At 47.7% G+C, this 22,958-nt stretch overlaps 1 protein-coding gene across 2 annotated transcripts in view; it reads right to left on the bottom strand.

Moving 5' to 3' along the window:
- Window positions 1–22,958, bottom strand: part of TMEM176B (transmembrane protein 176B) — a 41,785-nt gene that overhangs the window by 7,603 nt on the left and 11,224 nt on the right. The window contains exons 2-4 of one of the 2 annotated variants that reach the window (XM_089665443.1): window positions 13,643–13,855; window positions 6,658–6,771; window positions 918–974 (exon numbers count right to left, since the gene is read on the bottom strand). In XM_089665443.1, the coding sequence (XP_089521569.1) occupies window positions 918–974; window positions 6,658–6,771; window positions 13,643–13,849 (378 nt within the window). In that variant the 5' untranslated portion in view covers window positions 13,850–13,855. The remainder of the gene's footprint in view (window positions 1–917; window positions 975–6,657; window positions 6,772–13,642; window positions 13,856–22,958) is intronic. The other variant, XM_089665442.1, reaches the window with a different exon arrangement.

The following is a 22,958-nucleotide window of genomic DNA, read 5'->3' as shown; positions in this document are numbered from 1 at the left end:
TATAAAAGGTTACATAGAGTCCACAATGTTCTCCTCAAAATGAGTGTCTAGACCTTGTGACTGAGCATTACATTATGTGAAGTTAAATGTTCTTATACCTGGAACTATCAGGTATTTGCAATAACTTGGTCAGCACAGTGGCTAAATTGTTAGCACTTCCATATGGCAGTACTAGGGTTGTCAGTTGGAATCCCAACCACGGCACCACCTGCCTGGAGTTGCATGTTCCCCCTGTGTCTGCGTGGGTTTCCTCTAGGCACTCCGGTTTCCTCCCATACGCCAAAGACATGCTGGTAGGTTAACTTGCTCCTGTCTAATGAGGCCCTAGTATGTGTATTTATGAATGCAAGTTAGGGACCTTAGATTGTACACCCCTTGAGGGTTAGGGTGATGTGAATGTACAATATTTATGTAAGGTGCTGCATAAATTGATGGCACTATACAAGCACCTGTAATAAATAAAATAAATAACTTTGACAGAGTATCTAAAAGGACGGAGTGCTGCAAAGGCATGTACAATTGTCTTCTGAGAGTGGACCAACTTAGCTCTGAATGGCCAAGGTGACAGTCTGAAGAAATTCTGTGCATGCACCCCACCATTAACATTACTGCCATCTTTGCCTGCCTATCTGATATATAGATAGTTTCAATACTGGCACCCTGCACTTATCTTCTGAGTGTTCAGAGTGTGATTTTTGGACAGGCATTGTGATAAAAGAAGGCCAGACATGGAGACTGTATTAGGAGCGCGGTAGGTTACGGTTCGACTTTAAAATTGCACAGACCTCTGTGTCTGGATATTGTTTAAATTTTGGAGCATGAACTTAAATGAACAACGGATATGCTGTGTACATTATAGTCATTTTTTCATCACTGATCATCATGGTAAGCCGTGAAAATCAAATGACTGCACTTACCCATAATGCATTGGGATATTTGTAAACCAGAACGTTCAGTGCTCCAGCAACAAGAAACTATTAGGAGACAAAACACCAATTAAATATTATGGCATTTTACAAGTGTAATACAGTTTGTGTGCGATCTATAAATAAATAAAAATATACACACACACACTTGAAAAAGTATTCATACCCCTTGAAATTTTCAACATTTTGTCATGTTACAACCAAAAAGTAAATTTCATTGGGATTTTATGTGATAGATCAACACAAAGTGGCACATAATTGTGAAGTGGAAGGAAAATGATAAATGGTTTTCAAAATTCTTTACAAATATCTGAAACGTGTGGTGTGCATTTGTATTTAGCCCCCTTTACTTTGACACCGCTAACTAAAATCTTGTGGAACCAGTTTCCTTCAGAAGTCACCCAATTAGTCTCCATTATCCACGGCTCCGTCTCCATCATCTCCGTCTCCGTCCCCATCATCCATCTGTCTCCACCATCTCCGGCCCTATCTCTATCATCTGTCTCCATCATCCCTGTCTCTGGCTCCATCACCTCCATCCCTATTTCTATCATCTGTCTCCATCATCCCTGTCTCCATCATCTCCATCCCTATCTCCATCATCTGTCTCCATCATCTGTCTCCATCATCTGTGGCCCTATCTCTATCATGTGTCTCCATCATCCCCGGCTCTGGCTCCATCACCTGCATCCCTATCTCTATCATCTGTCCTCATCATCTCCATCCGTCTCCATCATCCCTGTCTCCATCATCTCCACCCCTATCTCTGTCATCTGTCTCCATCATCTCCATCCCTGTCTCCATCATCCCTGTCTCCATCATCCCTGTCCCTATCTCTATCATCTGTCTCCATCATCCCTGGCTCCGGCATCTCCATCTTCATCTTTGGCTCTGTCATCTCTGGCTCCATCACCTCCGTCCCTATCTTCTGTCTCCATCATCTCCTTCTCCGTCATCTTTCTCCATCATCTCCGTTCCTGTCTCCATCATCTCCATTCCTATCTCCATTATCACTGTCCCTATCTCTATCTCCAGCTCCATCATCTCCATAATCTGCGTCCCTATCTCCATAATCTGCGTCCCTATCTCCATAATCTGCGTCCCTATCTCCATAATCTGCGTCCCTATCTCCATAATCTCCGTCCCTATATCTATCATCTGTCTCCACCATCCCTGTCTCCGCCATCCCTGTCTCCATTATCTCCGTCTCTATCTCTATCATCTGTCTCCATCATATGCCTTCATCATCTCTATCTCCATCATCTCTGTCTCCATCATCTCTGCCCCGTCCCTATCATTCCTGTCTCTATCATCCCTGTCTCCATCCTCTCCATTCCTATCTCTATCTCCGGCTCATCATCTCCGGCTTCATCTCTATCATCTGTCCCATCATCCCTGTCCCCAACATCCCTGTCCCCATCATCTCCATTCCCATCTCTATCTCCGGCTCCATCATCTCTACCCTATCTCAATCTCTGTCTCCATCATCTCAGTCTCCATCTCCATCATCTCTGTCTCCATCCCCATCATGTCTCCATCATCTCTGTCCATATCTCTATCATCTGTCTCCACCTCTACCATCTGTCTCCATCATCTACAGCCTATCTCTATCATCTGTCTCCATCATCCCTGTATCCATCATCCCCGGCTCCATCATCTCCATCTCCAGCTCCATCTCTATCATCTGTCTCCATCATCCCTGTCCCTATCTCTATCTCTGGCTCCATCATCTCCGTCTTCATAATCTGCATCCCTATCTCCATCATCTGTCTCCATCATCTCCATCCCTATCTCCATCATCTCCATCTCTGTCTCCATCATCTCCAACTCTCACACCTGTCTCCATCATCTCCATCCTTATCTCCATCATCTGTCTCCATCATCTACGACCCTATCTTCATCATCCCTATCTCCATCATCCACGGCTCCGGCTCCACCATCCCTGTCTCCATCATCCTTGTCTCCATTATCCACGGCTCCGTCCCCGTCATCTTTGTCTCCATCATCCATCTGTCTCCATCATCTCTGGCCCTATCTCTATCTGTCTCCATCATCCCTGTCTCTGGCTCCATCCCTATCATCTGTCTCCCTATCTCTATCATCTGTCTCCATCATCCCTGTCTCCATCATCTGTCTCCATCAACTCTGGCCCTATCTCTATCATGCGTCTCCATCATACCCGGCTCTGGCTCCATCACCTTCATCCCTATCTCCATCATCCCTATCTCCATCATCCCTATCTCCATCATCTCCGACCCTATCACTGTCATCTGTCTCCGTCATCTCCGTCTCCATCATCTCCATCCCTATCTCTATCATCTGTCTCCATCATCCCTGTCTCCGGCATCTCCATCTCTGGCTGTCATCTCTGGCTCCATCACCTCCGTCTCTATCATCTGTCTCCATCATCTCTTTCTCCGCCATCTGTCTCCATCATCTCCGTTCCTGTCTCCATCATCTCCATTCCTATCTCCATCATCTCCGTCATCTCCATCATCATCTCTATCATCTGTCTCCATCATCCCTGTCCCCATCATCCCTGTCCCCATCATCCCTGTCCCCATCATCCCTGTCCCCATCATCCCTGTCCCCATCATCCCTGTCCCCATCATCCCTGTCCCCATCATCTCCATCCCTATCTCTGGCTACATCTCCAGCTCCTTCTCCATCTGTCTCCATCATCGCCATCCCTATCTCTGTCTCCATCATCTCCAGTTCCTTCTCCATCTGTCTCCACCCTATCTCCATCTCTATCATCTGTCTCTATCTCCACCATCTGTCTCCATCATCTGCAGCCTATCATCTGTCTCCATCATCCCCGGCTCCATCATCCCCGGCTCCATCATCTCCATCCCTATCTACGGCTTCATCTCTACCATCTGTCTCCATCATCCCTGTCCCTATCTCCGGCTCCATCATCTCCGTCTTCATAATCTGCATCCCTATCTCCATCATCTGTCTCCATCATCTCCATCCCTATCTCCATCATCTCCATTGCTGTCTCCATCATCTCCATCTCACACCTGTCTCCATCATCTCCGTCCTTATCTCCATCATCCACGGTCCCGGCTCCATCATCCACGGTCCCGGCTCCATCATCCACGGCTCCGGCTCCCCCATCCCTGTCTCCATCATCCTTGTCTCCATTATCCACGGCTCCGTCTCCATCATCCATCTGTCTCCATCATCTAAAATTCTCCACCATCTCCGGCCCTATCTCTATCATCTGTCTCCATCACCTCTGGCCCTATCTATGTCTTCATCATCCCTGTCTCTGGCTCCATCACCTCCATCCCCATCACTATCATCTGTATCCCTATCTCCATCATCTGTCTCCATCATCTCTGGCCCTATCTCTATCATGTGTCTCCATCATCCCCGGCTCTGACTCCATCACCTTCATCCCTATCTCTATCATCTGTCCCCATCATCTCCATCCCTATCTCTATCGTCTGTCTCCATTATCCCTGTCTCCATCATCTCCGCCCCTATCTCCATCATCTCCATCCCTGTCTCCATCATCTCTGGCTCCATCACCTCCGTCCCTATCTTTATCATCTGTCTCCATCATCTCCTTCTCCGTCATCTTTCTCCGTCATCTGTCTCCATCTCCGTTCCTGTCTCCATCATCTCCGCCCCTATCTCCATTATCCCTGTCCCTATCTATCTCCGTCTCCATCATCTCCGTCTCCATCATCTCCGTCTCCATCATCTATAATCTGTCTCCATCATCCCTGGCTCCATCATCCCTGGCTCCATCATCTATAATCTGTCTCCATCATCCCTGGCTCCATCATCCCTGGCTCCATCACCTCCGTCCCTATCTCTATCATCTCCATCACCTCCATCATCCCTGTTTCCATTATCTCTGTCCCTATCTCCATCATCTGTCTCCATCATCCCTGTCCCTATCTCTATCTCCGTCTCCATCATCTGCGTCCCTATCTCCATCATCTCCGTCCCTATCCCCATCATGTCTTCATCTCAGTCTCTATCATCTCCATCTCTCACACCTGTCTCCATCATCTCAGTCTCCATCTCCATCATGTCTCCATCATCCACGGCTCCGGCTCCTTCATCTCCACCCCTATCATCTGTCTCCATCATCTCCGTCTCCATCATCCCCGTCTCTGGCTCCATCACCTCCGTCCCTATCTCTATCATCTGTCTCCATCATCCCTGTCTCCCGGCATCTCCATCTCTGGCTCCATCATATCTGGCTCCATCACCTCCGTCCCTATCTCCATCATCTGTCTCCGTCATGTCTCCATCATCTCCGTCATGTCTCCATCATCTGTCTCCGTCATGTCTGTCTCCATCATATCTCCATCATCTGTCTCTGTCTCCATCATCTCCGTCATGTCATGTCTCCGTCTCGTCTCCGTCATGTCTCCGTCATATCCGTCCCTATCTCTATCGTCTGTCTCCATCATCCGTCTCCATCATCCCTGTCTCCATCATTTCCATCCCTATATCTATCTCTGTCTCCATCATATCTCTCTCCGTCTCCATCATCTCCGTCCCTATCTCCATCATCTCTGTCCCCATCATCCCTGTCTCCATCATCTCTGGCTCCATCTCCGGCTCCTTCTCCATCTGTCTCCATCATCGCCATCCCTATCTCTGTCTCCATCATCTCCACCCTATCTCCATCTCTATCATCTGTCTCCATCATCTCCGTCTCCATCATCTGTCTCCATCATCTCCGTCCCTATCTCTATCATCTGTCTGCGTCCCTATCTCTATCATCTTTCTCCATCATCTATTCCTGACTCCATCATCTCCGTCTCCATCATCTCTATCATCATCTCCTTTATCTCTATCATCTCCATCCTTATCTCTATCACTATCATCTCTATTTCTATCATCATCTCCTCTATCTGGCAGGCCTGAAGTGAAAAAACAGACATTTTCTATATATTTCACAAGCCTGGCATCTGATGGGTGCTCACGGAGCTATTTTTTAGCTCCTTCATTATTTCCGCAGTCCCTGACGGTCTCCTGTCCACAGTCCCTGACCAACTCCTGAGATGGAGCTCTAATATGAAGAGGTGGAGCCTAAAGAGGAAGGTGCAGGGTTTACAGATGAAGGGGTGGATCTTCAACATGAAGGGGCACCCAATTTTAGTCTTGCCTAGGGCAGCACAAAACCAAAATCAACCACTGCCCTTGCCTAGATACTTTGCTACCTGGTTGTCACAAGTCCTTGGCTCATCTCCTAGCTATGCTCCTCTCTTCCGCTTGGATGATGTTGTGCTTCCATATCTGGTTCTTGCACAGTGGATTATAGTCATGTGACCTACCCATCTGACACTGCCTGCAACTTTGTCCCTCATACTACTCCCCTAACCCGTCTCAGCTTTCACTTCCACCAGGTACACCACACGTTTTTTTAGTAGACAGAGCATGCAGACATGCTACATATGTTGTTGGAGACTTCACACTTGATGCAGAAGATAGTCAGACAGGGGATGTGTTGTGTTAAACGAAAACAGATCACTTATACAGCCTCTTTACAAATGATTCTACTCTTATTACTGGGGCTGCACAGTAAGTACCAAAAAAGGGCCACAGGTAGAAAATTAGGGGTTTACTGACTGGGTTCACATGTTGTCTGCAACAGCTCTTTATCCATTTCCGTTAAATGCATTCATCCTTTAGGTTACTGATACATGCATTTTTCTGCCCAGTACTGGTTTCTTGTTCTCTTTATTTAGCATATTTTACTTACCGGAAATCCTACCCAGAAGTGTGTCCCAACATAGCTGATAGCAAGGCTTGGATGAATCACAGCAATAATGATAGCCAGCATGACACTGATGAAACCCAAGCACATAAAAGAGACCTGCAACAAGTGACAAATGAAAATTAATTATATAAATATTATTAGGCATTAGATTACTTCATATAATCACTCCTTTTCATAAATGTATCTTTTAATGAAAGATGTTTTAGAATTTTTCAATAGTGGAGGCTTAAACATATGAGGGTGGAATAATGGGATTTTTTTTACTTACCTGTAAAATCCCCTTCTTGGAATACATCACAGGAGAGTTACTTCTGAGATCACTGAATTATGCTTAACTTCCAAGAGATTGGACATTGGTAAATGGCAATGCTTGCAGCCCCGCAAACTCCCAGCTTGTCTTCAGGTTTGACGGCAAGCAATATTGGAGTGAAACAAGCAGAGGGGGACCCGTGTCCTGTGATATACTCCATGAAAGGGATTTTACAGGCAAGTGAAAAATCATGTTTTCTTAATTTTACATCACAGGAAAGCCAATTCTTGCACCAAAAAGAAGTAAACAGGGATGGCATTCACAGGGCCACTAGGACTTTCAACAGAGGTTACCATCCACCAAGGCTCCAACAACTACTTGGTAAAGCTTGTCAAACAGACCAGATGCCAGCATTAGACCTGGGAAATTGAGGCCTGATGCTGAAAAGACCATGAAGCTCCAACAATTTTGGTGGAATAGGCTCTCACAGGAGCGGCAACTTGCTGAATCGAGTTAACAGCTGTGGATCAAGAGGCAGTCTCTCTTCCAGGAGTCTTCAGGCTGTACAGAGCATAATAAAATAGATTGAGATGGTGGCTGTGAGAGACTCACACAGCCATGGTCACGCCCAAACACTGTAAAGCACCAGCTGCATCCAAAAGAGTGGAGAGCACTAGCCTTAACATGATGTTTTGGAGCCAGACAAAAAAGGAACCTTGTGTAAAAGAGGAAGAGCAAAAATCTTAAACAATGACTTCTATAGGGGCAATGGCAAGTCTTATAAAAGGAGGAAGGTTTTCCTGCCTACAGCAAGGTGTGAATCACCAAAATGTGAAAAGACCCATTTCTCAGGACTTGGGAGTCAACAGCCAAGCCATCAAAACCAGCGACTATGAAGCATGATGGAACACAGGATCTTAGAACGAAAGGTCTAGATTATTTGTGGCAGGGCACACAGACTGCTAGGAGTCTGACTATGCCTGTCCAAGTATCACGTCCTCCTGGGCCAATTAGATGCAATGAAAGCCATCGAAATGCTTTCTTACTTTCTCTTTTAAAGTAGACAAGGCAGGAGTTTCAGAGGAGGGTGGGGCGAATTTGATGCATACATTTGTATGAGCCAATTTTTATAGAGTAACTGGAGCATTTACCCAAAAGGCCAGATAGTCTGTGGCACTGGAAACAAACCTTTCCAGTCTGTTGCGGAGTCTGGACACCAGCATGTCTATTTCTGGCTTCCCCACTGAAGGCAAAGTGCTAAAACACCTTAAGACCTGGAGACCTCTCTCCAGGATTCAGCCGTTGGTGGCTTAAGTCTGCTTTCCAATTTTCCATGCTGGGAAAGTGTACAGCAAACAAGGCTAAAAAATGCAGTTCTGCCAAAAATCAAGATTTGCTTCATGGAAAGCAGCCTGACTCCTGTTGCTGCCTTGTTGATTTAAGTATTACCCTGCTGTGGTGTTATCTGACTGGACCCAGACTGAAAGACTGTGGAGTAAGGTGTTCTAGAGCTGAAAGGAAAGCCAAATTGCCCTAAGCTCCAGGACAATCATAATCTGGGCTTCCTCTACCACCATATTTCCTGAACTGACTGGGAATACAGAATTTCTTCCCAGTCCAAGTGGCTGGGACCATATCAGTACCTTCCACCCCCATAAAAGGAGAAAGAATTTTTTGATTTAGCCCCCAATCCAAGGCAAACTTGATTTTGGTGCTGAGACATATAGGGTGATCCAAGGACAGGGTCTGTTTTGACCAATGCTGTCATGATGCTGAGTTGCAACAGTCTTGAATGAAACAAAGTGTATGGGCAGCCTTGAAGGAGGCTACTAGTAAGCCTAGCATCATTATGCAAAAGCGAATAGAGGGGTGCTTCAGTGGATGCAAATCCCATACTTTGGCCTGGAACAGCCTGAAGCTCTTTCTGGAAAAGGAAAATGTGTGCCAGGGCCTAATCCAGAATAAGGACCACATACCTCAGGCAACGCAATGGCTCCAGGGTTGATTGTTGGATATTGAGGTCCTGCAGAACTTGCACATTTGTCATGAGATCACCAATTGCTCTCTCAGAACTAAATTGTCCAGATACCCCATAATGGTGATCCCAAGGGTCTGCAGAAGAGCCAAATCTGGGACCAGCACCTTTGTAAATACTCATGGTGCTGTGGCCCAGCCAAAAGGTCAGAGCCACAAGTTGAAAGTGTTTTATTCCCCCACCACCAGTGCTGATGAGGTGGAAAAAAAAAAAAACAAAAAAACAAAAAAAACACAGGGATGTTGGAGGTAGGCATCTTTGATATTTACAGAGAACAGGAAATGTCCCTGATTTTTTTAAAATGCAAAAGCTCAAAGTGCTTTAGGTCCAGAATGGGCTTGGGCACCTTAAAATGGGTTTGTAAAGGAACCATGAAACGTTTCTGGTTCTAGATCAAAGGCAATGACCCATTGTACTCATAGCGAGTACAACATGGAAAACAATGCTCTTTGTGTCGGGTGCAACACACGTTCGACAGCATGAGTCGTGGTGGGGGCAAAATTCCAGCGTGTAGGCCCTGGACAGTGTTTTCAAACCACACATCAGAAATACCTTGAGTTTATGTGGCTGTAAAGGCCGCTAGATGTCCCTCCCCCTGCACAGATGGGGGTGTCCCTTCACCGGGAAGAGGGTTTGTTGCCCGCCTTGGCAGGCTTGTGATCCTAGCTTTTCTTTTGAAAGAAAGCTTACATCCAGCTTAGATCACCTCATGTGGTGCAATCGCTGTTTACTAAACATTGCATTTGTGCGTATGCATGGGGATGGGTGTGCTTTAATTTTTATTTTATTAATTCTTTTTTTTGATCGGTGACCGATAATGAAATCATCATCACCTCTGGCTCTAATAGTCATGGAGGAGATTGGGGAATGGATGTTTCTGCATCTATGTGTAATGCTTTCCTGGTTGTTTGCCTTGGAGGAACAGGAGGGCCATCCCTTCTCAGTACCGTTGCCCCAATCTTGAGTCATGAGCCCGGTATAACCAATATACATACACTATATTTCCAAAAGTATTGGGACGCCTCTCCAAATCATTGGATTCAGGTGTTCCAATCACCTCCACAAACATTTGTGAAAGAATGTGTCACTCTCAGGGGCTCAGTGAATTCAAGTGTGGTACCGTGATAGGTTGCCACCTGTGCAATAAATCCATCTGGGAAATTTCCTTGCTACTCAATATTACGCGGTCAACGGTTAGTTGTATTATAACAAACTGGAAGCAACTGGGAACAAGAGCAGCTCAGCTGCAACTATCTGCAGAGTCAAAAGCTAAAGACCTCCAAATTTCATGTGGCCTTCAGATTAGCTTCACGGAATGGGTTTCCATGGGCGAGCAGCTGCATCTGAGCTTTACACCACCAAGTGCTATGCAAAGCATTGGATGCAGTGGTGTAAAGCACACACTTGACTCTAGAGCAATGGAGATGTGTTCTTTGAAGTGACGAAGCACGCTTCTGTCTGGCAAAGCCGATGGTGGTCTCTGGGGGTTGCTAGGAAAGCGGTACTTGCCTGACTATATTGTGCCAAATTTAAAGTTTGTGGGAGGGGGGATTATGGTGTGGGGTTTTTTAAGGGTTTGGGCTTAAGGCGTCAGCATACCAAGACGAAAGAAAGAGCGAGAGATCGATCAGGCCTTTTTGTCCGATATCTGTGCCTAACCTCACAAATGTGCTTCTGGAAGAATGGTCAAACATCCCCATAGACACTACTAATCCTTGTGGACAGCCTTCCCAGAAGAGTTGAAGCTGTGCTACAGTAGCAGCACCTGTAAAGGGTGGGCCAACTCAATATTGAACCCTACAGACTTAGATTGGGATTGCATCTGCATGTGAAAGGCAGGTGTCCCAATATTTTTGGCAATATAGTGTGTATGTATATATACAATGCTCAGCATAAATGAGTACACCCCTTTTGAAACAAGATTTGAATCAATATCTCAATGAACACAAGAACAATTTCCAAAATTTTGACAAAACTGAGTTTTATAGAACATTTGTTTAGCTCATAAATAATATATAACGTAGATTACAAAATCTTCAGTTTGACTCAAATTAGTTGAAGCAAAAATGAATACACCCACAACAAAAACTACTCCACCTAGTATTTTGTATGACCTCGATGATTTGTAGGGACAGCACCAAGACTTCTAGGCATGCAATGAACAAGTTGGTGACATATTGAAACTTCTTTTTCCATTCTTCAAGAACGACCTCTTTTAGACCCTGGATGCTGGATGGAGAGTGATGCTCAACTTGTCTCTTTAGAATTTCCCATAGGTGTTAGACTGGGTTCAGAGCAGGAGACATACTTGGTCACTAAATCACTTCCACCTTGTTCTTCAGAAATGCAACAGCAGCCTTACATGTGTGTTTTGATCATTGTCATGTTGGAAAAGTGCACGACGACCAAGGGCACAGAGTGATGGTAGCATCTTCTCTTTCAATATAGAGCAGTACATCTGTGAATCCATGATTCTGTCAATGAAATGCAGCTCCCCAACACCAGCAGCACTCATGCAGCCCCACAGAAGGACACTGCCACCACCATGTTTCACAGTAGGCACCATGCATTTTTCTTTGTACTCCCCACCTTTGTGACACCATACAGTTTTGAAGCCATCAGTTCCATCTAACTTGGTCTCATCACTCAGAGTTTCTTGGCCTCATGCTACTAGAGTCCCAGTAGTCTTTCAGGATGGGCCCCAGCAAAATTCTAGGCGGGTTTTCTGTGCATGGGCTTTAGGAAAGGCTTGGCACTTATGCATGCCATTCCTCAGCAATATACGCCGTACTGTGTCACGGGAAACAGTTATCCCAGTTTGGCTTTACTTCTACCCAAATCAAATTTTAGGTCAAGCCTCTTCCAGTGAACTTGCATGGCAATTTTCTTCAACCCTACTCACCATGAAACGCTCCTGTAGAGATGTTAACTTCCATGGATGGCTTAGACATCGCTGTGAGATGGTTGCAGTTCCAACTTAAATTTTTGTATCACTACAGTGTTCTGACTGATAAGTAAAGCTTTGTGATCTTCTTGTAGCCATGTGGTGCCATTGCTGACAGCATGAAATAGGAGGGGTTTTCTTTAAGTAATGCCCCATTATAATCAACTGTCTGCTGGACACCTGTTTAATGAATAATTCGACTCACCTATAGTTTAATTCTTATCAATTAGGATTTTGTTTAATATTTAGCTTTGCGCCTAAGACTTTAATTGGGGTGTATTCATTTTTGCAACATGGTCTTGAATTAAATTTGTTAGGAAAAATACTGTGTTCAAATTAACAAATCTTGTTTGCAATCAATGGCCCTCATTTGTGGGAGTATTTTTTAGTATAGTGTCCCATAGAAAATGTCGATTCTGAAAGGAAATGTAAAAGGTTATCTGACAAATCTGTTGGTGTGTACATTTAAGCTGAGCTGTGTGTGTGTGACACATACATACACCAGTCAGAAAGTGGACCCTGCCTGCAGGGTCCCTAAACACCAGTACATCACACACCTGCACTGTAAGAGTACTATTGAGATAAGAGACTGCAGGATCCACAGCTGGGACCAACCACGTTTGCCCAAAAGCGGTCATTTGGTTACTGCTGCACAAACGCCTTGTCTGGATGCACCCACTCCTTGTACTCTGATTCTCTGTAGTATGAAGATGCATCAGAAAGAATTTCGCTGGTTGGGGCACTTTCCAAAACCCCAATCCTGTCACCTCGGGCCCCAAGGGTTCCAGTAGTTAGCTTGAAAAAAGGTGGGAGGTGAACCTCAGAAGGCACCTGTAGAGATGGGGACCTAGATTGTTTGTTTATGGTTGTCCCACAGTAAATCCTTACTTATGTCCAGTTGTTCAAATACAGTGAAACAGGCAGTCAAATTCCTTCTTGGAAAGGTACCTGAAAAAGGAGCACCTGAAGGAAAGGGTGAAAAACCAGATTCTAATTCAGAGCCAGAGTCAGTTTTTTGTGGTCACAGAAATGAGTTTCTGGAAGGAAAGAAATCTGTCTTTAACAAGCATCTGGAAGTTTTGACCCCCTGGTCCCTGTCCCCATAGTGCTATCTAATGGTTCTGGGTCTAGAGGGAAGAAGTGGCCTCCTAGTGTTACACCATCTGGAGGCCTGAGGCCTAGTGTCCAGTTGTGAAAGGGGCTGAATCTGAGACAGTGCCCGCACATGCATGGTGCATCCATCTGGCCATGCCAGCAAAGTAACATGCAAGGGAGGGGGGGGGTCACATTGGCACAGTGTCACAGCTCAGCTGTCCACATGCACTGGATTGGCAGCCTTGTGTCCCAAGATGGACAGTCGGCGCATGCCCGGCGCCATGTCAATAGTCTAGGAATGCAAACCAATGGTTCCCACTGACCTGGACACTGCAGCTCACAGGCACAGTGGGGAGTGCTAATCTTCTAACACAGTTTTTTCAATGTAAGGAAGAGGTTTGACCTAAAATTTGATTTGGGTAGAAGTCCATGTACAGTCTGGGGTTAGGATTCAATAGTGTGACAAAGATCAGTTTGAGGATTGCTCCCACTAGAGCCTTGCTCTTCAATGCCTCTGTTACCTGGGAAACATTTTAGACCAGGTTAGGTTCCTTATTAATTGTGCTTTTTATTAATATTACAATTTACCATATGAAAACAGAAAATAAAATACAGTAATAAAGTCCCAATTAAGTATTCTTACCCCAACTCCTAGATGTACTCCGGATGCAGACTCTCTGGCTGGCTGGTTGTATTGTCCATCTTTCTTTACCATTCTGATATTCTTGATGGCATCCAGCAGGCTGTCCATGCAGGACCGCTGGTTAATGTTGACATTTATGACTGTTCCCTCAGAGGTCTCAAAGGAGACTTTCCCATCCTCTTTCTTCACAGTACTGACTGCCACCATCCTGTGCTAGCACAAAACAATTAAATGGCCAGTAAATATTGGAAAGTGTAATATGTCAAGTATGATATGAGTAAATAAAGTAGATTTCTAAAATTAGCCATTTGAATTATTTTGGAATCATACATTCAAACATAGGCACAACATTTAAGTGGAACTGTAGCCTTCTAAAAATGTCCTCTATATGAAAGCGAACCTCATTTAGTTGATTAGTCAGTTCAATATTTTTGCAACATCTTCCTCAACTGACAATCAGCAAGTTTCAGCAGCAACAGATGGAGCTGCATACATGCAGCCAGATGAGCACCTCTGGCAGAGTAGGGTTGCCAAAATATGAAACTCACACTGGTGGAGTGTCATGGGCTACTGGGGAGAGCACGTCTTGGAAGGCAGCCCCACCATTTTGCTGTGAATGCATAGGATTTGCATCTAAAAATTTAAATTGAAGTGCCACACCACTGCTAAGAGGTCCGGATACAACTTTATTCTGATATGTCAGGGGTACAACCTGTTTTAGGGGTCCAAGAGCACCCACTTCATCTGGAGTAGAAAGAACATAGGAATATCTCCATGATCTTATGTTATTTCTAGCCCTTTTGGACTCCCAAAAAATGTTGACTACCTTTTTTGAATTCACCTAGGCAAGACTTGGAGATAGGAGCTGGTGCCTTTCAGAAAAAGGTACCAGCTCCTAGAAAAAATAAAAAATTCCAAACATGGGGGAAGGGGTGGAGTTTTCACTTTTAAGTGACGTTCTGCTTTAAGTGGACCTTCATTTTTACTGGAATGCTCACTTTATTTGCAACCCTTCCCAAGAGCACACAAGTTATATTTAGGAGAGGAAAATGGGGGAAAGATCCAAAAATGGAGCAAATTAACTTCCAAAGTATCCCTAAATCCAACTTCCAGGAGCTGGTCGAGGATTGCAGACCGAGATGGACCGAGACTGAACATGCTATGGAGACCAGGGATATGCTTCATAAGACAGTCATAGGCTGGAGATATTACATGAGGCTGCTAGAGACCACTATGATAACAGGGCAATAGGGAAACACAGATAAGGCTCTGCAGGTGTGCCAAACGGCCACATGAGGCCCCTGGGTTGCAGGTTGGGCACCAAGGACATACACTATCAGCATGTGAAGGTAGGAGCCAGCCTGGCTGTCCAGAAATTTGCTTCATTGTGGAATGAGTACTTCCACAAAGCACACTCAGTGCAAAGGGCAGAGGCAAAAACTGCACACCAGGGTACTTGAACAGGTAAAAAACACATACCATGGTGTGCCTATCTATAACCACTTTCCATCTGACCACAATGTACTGTGAACAGGTGGCAGTTACAGGACCAGCGACGTACCCGTACATCACTGTTTGTTTTTGGGTTTGGCGCACGCATGCGCAAGCACCCCCACTAACCCCTGCTGTCATTCGCTGTAGGACATATTTGTCCGCAGGTCTCGGCCAGTGATTTTTGGCTGGGACTCTGCTGATCTCCTACAGCAAATGGAGAAGCAGAGCTATGCCTGTATTTGTAGATACAGGCATAAGATCTAGCTGGATCTTCTCTCCCTGGAACCATTTTGTCCCAGTGAGAGAAGACAAGCTACACATGAGTAAAAGCAGCATATTTGCACCCACACCGAAGACATTTTAACCCCTTGATTGCCATATTCAAACCTTTGATCTTCCCCCCATCACCCTTCCAGTGCCATTAGTAGAGTGTCAGTGTATATTATTTTTCACTGATCACTGTATTAGGGCCACTAGCGACATCAGATAGCGTCAGAGTCAGTTAGCGCCCCTCCCAGCCAGAGTCAGCTAGTGTTAGATTGCCCAAACACTATAGGTTGCTGATCACTAGAGATGAGCGAATCGAAGTAGCCGAAGTGGAATTCGAGTTGAATATCGGAAAAATTTCGATTCGCGCCGAATCCGAAAAATAGCCTACTTCGGACGCGCGAATCGAAATTTTTCCGAAAATGGCGGCGGACATGTGCGGCGACGGAGCGGGGATGTCTGGGAAGGCGCGCTGACCCATAATGCATTTCTCAATGACATGTGATCGCATCAGCCAATCAGCAGCCAGCCAGCCAGCACTGTGTAATGGTCGAGCTATAAATAGCGGCCATTTTGGAATTCTTCATTTGCCTGCAGTCATTGAACAGAGGCAGACCGCTCTGTATTAGGGACAGAGTTAGGGCCACAGAAACGATACTTGGGGACAGAGAACCATTACTCAGGGACACAGAATTATTAGTGAGGGCCACAGAATCGTTACTTAGGGACAAAGAAACGCTAGTTAGGGCCACAGAATTGTTACTCAGGGACAGACACAGAATTGTTACTGAGGGCCACAGAACTGTTACTCGCACAGACACAGAATTGTTACACAGGGCCACAGAACCGTTACTGAGGGCCACAGAACCGTTACTGAGGGCCACAGAACCGTTACTGAGGGCCACAGAACCGTTACTGAGGGCCACAGAACCGTTACTGAGGGCCACAGAACCGTTACTGAGGGCCACAGAACCGTTACTGAGGGCCACAGAACCGTTACTGAGGGCCACAGAACCGTTACTGAGGGCCACAGAACCGTTACTGAGGGCCACAGAACCGTTACTGAGGGCCACAGAACCGTTACTGAGGGCCACAGAACCGTTACTGAGGGCCACAGAACCGTTACTGAGGGCCACAGAACCGTTACTGAGGGCCACAGAACCGTTACTGAGGGCCACAGAACCGTTACTGAGGGCCACAGAACCGTTACTGAGGGCCACAGAACCGTTACTGAGGGCCACAGAACCGTTACTGAGGGCCACAGAACCGTTACTGAGGGCCACAGAACCGTTACTGAGGGCCACAGAACCGTTACTGAGGGCCACAGAACCGTTACTGAGGGCCACAGAACCGTTACTGAGGGCCACAGAACCGTTACTGAGGGCCACAGAACCGTTACTGAGGGCCACAGAACCGTTACTGAGGGCCACAGAACCGTTACTGAGGGCCACAGAACCGTTACTGAGGGCCACATAATTGTTACTGAGGGCCAGACACAATTGTTACTCAGGGACACAGAATTGTTACTCAGGGACACAGAATTGTTACTCAGGGACACAGAATTGTTACTCAGGGACACAGAATTGTTACTCAGGGACACAGAATTGTTACTCAGGGACACAGAATTGTTACTCAGGGACACAGAATTGTTACTCAGGGACACAGAATTGTTACTCAGGGACACAGAATTGTTACTCAGGGACACAGAATTGTTACTCAGGGACACAGAATTGTTACTCAGGGACACAGAATTGTTGAATTAAAGAGTATGTCAGACAACATGCAGAGGAGTGGCAGAGGAGGCAATGTTTTAGGAGTGAGCAGACGTGGCAGCAGAGGAAGGGGTCGAGGCAGCACTATTCGCAGCCAGAGGCCAGTGCTCCCGGTGTCATCCAGCGGTCGTGTCTCCACCGACAACCCTGCCGTCATCGATTGGTTGGCTCGGTCGTCTTCCTCTTCCCAGGTCACCTCTGACACCTACAGCCAACGGTCGGTGGGTACGTCAGACACAACCGTTAGTTGGCATGGCCCGGGAGCAAGCCCACTGAAATCACGTATCCTCGACCTGCCCCTGTCCTTTGGTGTTCCCTCACCAAGCGAAGTATCGCATGCTGTGGGCTCAGCCCCACTGTACAGTGAGGAAGAGCTAACAGAGGGCGGTCAGGAACGGGGGGGAGACATCCGCCTTTTCAGCAGCCAGGCGAAGAAGTAGTGGCGAGGAGAGTGGCTCGGTAGCCGGTCTAGAGACAGGTCTGTCTCCTGACCCAGACGCAGCCGAGGGGGCTAGTAGTGAGGCGGAGACCCTACTTGATGATGAGGAGGTTGATCGCACTTGGCAGCCTCGTCGTCATCAGGCAATTTCTTCCGCATCATCAGGAGAAGAGGGTGGCAGCTTGGCAGTGAGCGAAACAGTCGGTGGGTTGCCCAGGAGACAGCAGCAGGGTCGCAGCAGTGTCAGTGGAAGCAGTGTCAGTGGAGCCAAACGGCCACGGAGTAGAGCACCAGCTCCACTGCAGCCTACCACCACGGCCAGTAGTGGTGCCGGTGTGCACGGAGGAAGCAGCAGTCAGCCAGTGAGGAGTATCGGGGGCAAAGTTTCCTACTCGGCGGTGTGGCAATTTTTCGTCAAGCCGCCCGAGGAAGTAAACGTAGCCGTATGTCGACTATGTGGCCAGAAAGTCAAGCGTGGCCAGGGGGCCCATGTTGGGACTACAGCGTTGCGGCAGCATATGCAGCGTCGCCATTTGGTGGCCTGGGAAAACCGTGAAAGATACGGCGGTTCTGCCCGCCCCAGCCCCCGCTCCATCACCCGCTCCGTTACTTGCTCCGTCACCCGACGTCAATCACCCTCCATCAGCCAGTCAAGGCTCCAACACCTCTGCTGAGGGGAGTTGTCGCTCGTTGGCATCTTCCGCTCGTTCAGATGCTCCTTCTCCTGCTACTCCTCTTCACGGATTCCGTCAGCAGTCTTTCTTGGAATCCGTTTCCAAGAGACAACAGTTTGCGAGCACGCACCCGACGGTGCAAAAGCTGAACGTCCTCCTGTCCAAGTTGCTGGTGCTGCAGTCCCTCCCTTTCCAAGTGGTGGACTCAGCACCTTTCAGAGAAATGATGGCTTGTGCCGCGCCGCGGTGGAGAGTGCCAAGCCGTCATTTCTTCGCCAAAAAGGCAGTGCCAGCCCTGCATTCACATGTAGAAGACATGGTGGGCCAGTCTTTGAGCATGTCGGTCTCTGCCAAAGTGCACGGCAGCGCCGACGTGTGGAGCTGTAACTACGGTCAGGGACAGTACATGTCATTTACGGCCCACTGGGTGAACGTGGTGCCGTCACAGCCGCACCAGCAACTTGGACAGGTCACGCCGCTTTTGCCTCCACGTTTGCACGTCCTTGGTCCGGCAAAGATGTCCGCCTCTACCACCTCTTCTTCCGCCGTGTCCTCAGCCGCCACCCCCGTGCCAAGTCCCATTACCCGACCGGCATATCACATGTGCAGGGCGCAACGGTGTCACGCTGTGCTGCACCTGGTATGCCTTGGCGAACGTAGTCACACAGGGGAGGAACTTCTGAGTGTAATGAACAGAGAAATTGACAGATGGCTGTCTCCGCGCAAACTGAAAATCGGAACCATGTTGACCGACAATGGAAAGAACGTGGTGTCTGCTCTGCGTCAAGGAAGGTTGTGCCATGCGCCATGCATGGCTCACGTGTTCAATCTGGTTGTCAAGCGGTTCCTAAAATCCACCATCCCACTGCAAGACATCCTTAAAATGTCACGTAAACTTTGCATGCATTTCAGCCATTCCTACACCGCAAAGCACACCCTCCTTGAGCTGCAGCGGCAGAACGGAATTCCACATCATCGCCTGATCTGCGACGTTGCAACAAGGTGGAATTCAACCCTACACATGTTAGATCGCCTTTACGAGCAGCGAAAGGCCATCACCGATTTCCTGATGTTACAAGCGGATAAAGGTACTCCCCTGTGTAACTTCGATGTCAGCCATTGGCAGCTCATGCGTGACACCTGCGCTTGCTCAGGCCCTTTGAGGAGGCCACGCTATTCGTGAGTCGGCAGGACTATGGGATGAACAACGTCATTCCTCTGTTGCACGTCCTTGAACAAATGCTGTTAACAATGGCTGGTCAGGGTGCGGTAGACGTAGCGCACAGATCTCAACGCCACATGACCCCTGTGGGGGCAGGACAGGAAGAAGAGGAGGAGGTAGAGGAGGACATTTGTGCTCAGGAATTATTGAGTGAAATGGGTGGTTTTTCCACTCAGCGGACAGGAGTGGAGGAGCAGGAGCATCTGGTAGAGGAGGAGGAGGAGGAAACAGAGGACCCAGACGCACCGTGGCAGTATGCTGTGGAGATGGAGGCAGGGAGTCCCTCGCATTCCTTGGCACAAATGGCCCATAGCATGCTCGGTTGCTTGCGTAGCGACAGCCGAATAATAACCATCAGACAGAGGGATGACTTTTGGCTGTCCACCTTGTTGGACCCTCGCTACCGTTCAAAAATGGTGGCCTTTTTCACACCTGCTGAGAGGGAGGCCAAAATAACGTACTATAAAAACCACCTATGTAGTCAGTTGGTCTCTGCCTTTGTGCGCCAACGTCCATCCTCAGACACTGTGGGCCCTGTGCGCTCGCGTTCCGCTGCCATGGCAGCAGGGGAGGGGTGGGGTGGTAGGAGCAGTGGCAGCTCCACCAGCAGCGGCTGCCTCAGTCTGCAGTCGATGATGAGTAGCTTTCTTCACCAGCGCAGTGAGGAAACTACTAACCAGCCGCAGCAGCAGCAGCATCAGGTGGACCTGGAGCAGGACCTCAAACAGGCTTGGGCCTACTTGGACAGCACCCTGCCAACCGAGGTAGACAATCCCCTTGACTACTGGGCAACGAAACTTGACCTTTGGCCCCAACTAGCTGAATTTGCCCTTGAAAGGCTGTCATGCCCGGCCAGTTGCGTGGCATCGGAGCGCGTGTTTAGTGCGGCAGGAGGTATTGCAACTCCGCGGAGGACACGACTGTCCACCCAAAGTGTGGAGAGACTCACGTTTGTGAAAATGAATCAGGCGTGGATTAGTCTGGATTTCAAACCACCAGTTCCTGACACAACTGACTAAATCCGCCATGAATCATGCCCCAAACATGTGCCACTTTCAGGTCTCCTCACACTGCTGGTGTGTTCCATTTTTTGTCATAGGGTGCTGGCAGATTACGGGCCTCCCATAGCTGCTGCCAGGCCCCTAATCTGCCATGGGCCCCCGTACCGACTCCTCATGCTGCTGCCAGGCCCGTAATCTGACATGGGCCCCTGTTGTCGCTTGTTGGCATATTCCGCTCGTTCAGATGCTCCTTCTCCTGCTACTCCTCTTCACGGATTCCGTCAGCAGTCTTTCTTGGAATCCGTTTCCAAGAGACAACAGTTTGCGAGCACGCACCCGACGGTGCAGAAGCTGAACGTCCTCCTGTCCAAGTTGCTGCTGCCAGGCTCGTAATCTGTCATGCGCCCCTGTACCGCCTCCTCATGCTGCTGCCAGGTCCGTAATCTGTCATGGGCCCCTGTACCGCCTCCCCATGCTTCTGCCAGGTCCAGAGTGTGTCATGGGTCCCTGTACGGCCTCCCATTGCTGCTGCCAGGCCCGTAATCTGCCATGGGCCCCCGTACCGACTCCTCATGCTGCTGCCAGGCCCGTAATCTGTCATGGGCCCCTGTACCGCCTCCTCATGCTGCTGCCAGGTCCAGAGTGTGTCATGGGTCCCTGTACGGCCTCCCATTGCTGCTGTCTCTATCGCCACACTCTGCCATGTGCCACTTTCAGGTCTCCTCACACTGCTGGTGGTTTCCATTTTTGTCATAGGGTGCTGTATGGCCTCCCATTGCTGCTGCCTCCACCGCCACACTGTGGCTCCACACTCTGGTTTTGGCCCCGTGACTGCCCAAATGAGTGAAGTGTGCGGTGATTCTAAGATCGACGGCACTCATCTGCATGTCATACTGACTGACAGTATTATTTCTCTTCCCCAGCAGACTCCAAGGGCATTTAAATTAAAGGTACAGTGTTCTGCACTAATATAAAGGCTCTCTGAAGCCTAGAAACACCCTTTTTTAAGTTAAATTCACAGCGAATTTATTCGACTCGAATCGAATATTGTCCACGAATTCGCCGAATCAGTCGAATCGAATTTTTCATTTCTTCGCTCATCTCTACTGATCACCATCGTTACTAGTATAGTTTGTATGGATCAATATATTGATCATGAACAGAACTATACCAGTGCCCCCTTAGTATAAGTGTCCCCCAAAATGCAGTGTTAACAGGAACAGCCTTGTTCACTGCGATTTGCCCCAATACACACACACCTAACAAGAAGTGCAGTGTCAGTGTAATTTCTGCACTCACCTGTGATACATTGCACACTAAACCTCAGGGTTTGCAGAATTAGGACTGATCTGTGCTAGCACTAGCAGGTGAATTTTATTAGGAGCGGTTCAAGTATGTGCTCTTTCCCCATGAGTTGCACTAGGTACCTGCAAGTTTAGAGCCCAAAATAGGTACGCTAGTGAAGGTGTACAGGATTCTGAGCATGTCAGTTGAGAGCGAAGGGGAAGCCTCTGACAGAATCCACCTCAGAATACGTATCTGTAGAAAGCAGCTGCACCTTGACAGATAGCTTGGACCATAGAGAAGAGGTCCCTGTTAAGATCAGGCATACCCGACCCCATGAAGCTGAAGTGCTAGGAATGCATGACTTGTCTCATATGCAGCAGAATGCCAGTAGTAGTGCCACTCTACCTTTTGGTGAACTGGCAAGTACCAGCAGCCTAGTATATCCTGGTCTTTTTCATACCAGCACTGCAGTATCACTTGGTCTCATAAGTGCAGTACAAGCTGGCGAGGTGGCAAGCACAAGTAGTGTCCCACTGCCACCAAGAATGCAAACACAGGACCATAGAGTCCTTCCAGACGTGCTTGAAAATCCTGATTGGCAGCCCACAGATTCTGCAGCACCCGTACTCCCACCACCCCATTCACTGCCCAACCCGGAATTCAGGTGGAAACAGCAGCAACAACAGTTTGATTGTGGGCCAAAGCAATTTATACGCACAACTATTTATCGCCGCCAACCCAAAATCAGCTCTTGCCAGACCATTTGCATGGAAACCTCTGTTTCCAAATTAAAAAAACTTTTTTGGTCCTAACTCTCAACATGGGCATTACAAAAAAGGATGAGTTGGTCATATTGGTCAGACCCACTTCATCATAATGTTCTCTGCTGCCATGGCCAGGCGTAGATATGAGATGAGATGACAATGCACTTTATGCCTTTCAGTGATAACACTCTGTAGTCCTTGGGGTGACCCTGAACATGACCGGCTCTACAAAAAATTCAGCCCCTTGTAAAACACCTCACAGAGAAACTTGCAGATGTGTATACGCCCCCGCAAAACATCTGCGTGGATAAGTTTCTCACTCACTTTACAGGCCACCTTGCATTCAAACCGTACCTCCCCAGCAAACAACCTAGGCAAATGAAGAAATAAAGGAGG

This window comes from Staurois parvus, unplaced genomic scaffold (assembly GCF_062004578.1).
Source record: "Staurois parvus isolate SC_StPar_1 unplaced genomic scaffold, SC_StPar_1.0 ptg002193l, whole genome shotgun sequence".
NCBI classification, from domain to species: domain Eukaryota; kingdom Metazoa; phylum Chordata; class Amphibia; order Anura; family Ranidae; genus Staurois; species Staurois parvus.
Note: the sequence above shows the minus strand (reverse complement) of the source record. Positions and strands in the feature narration are given on the sequence as shown.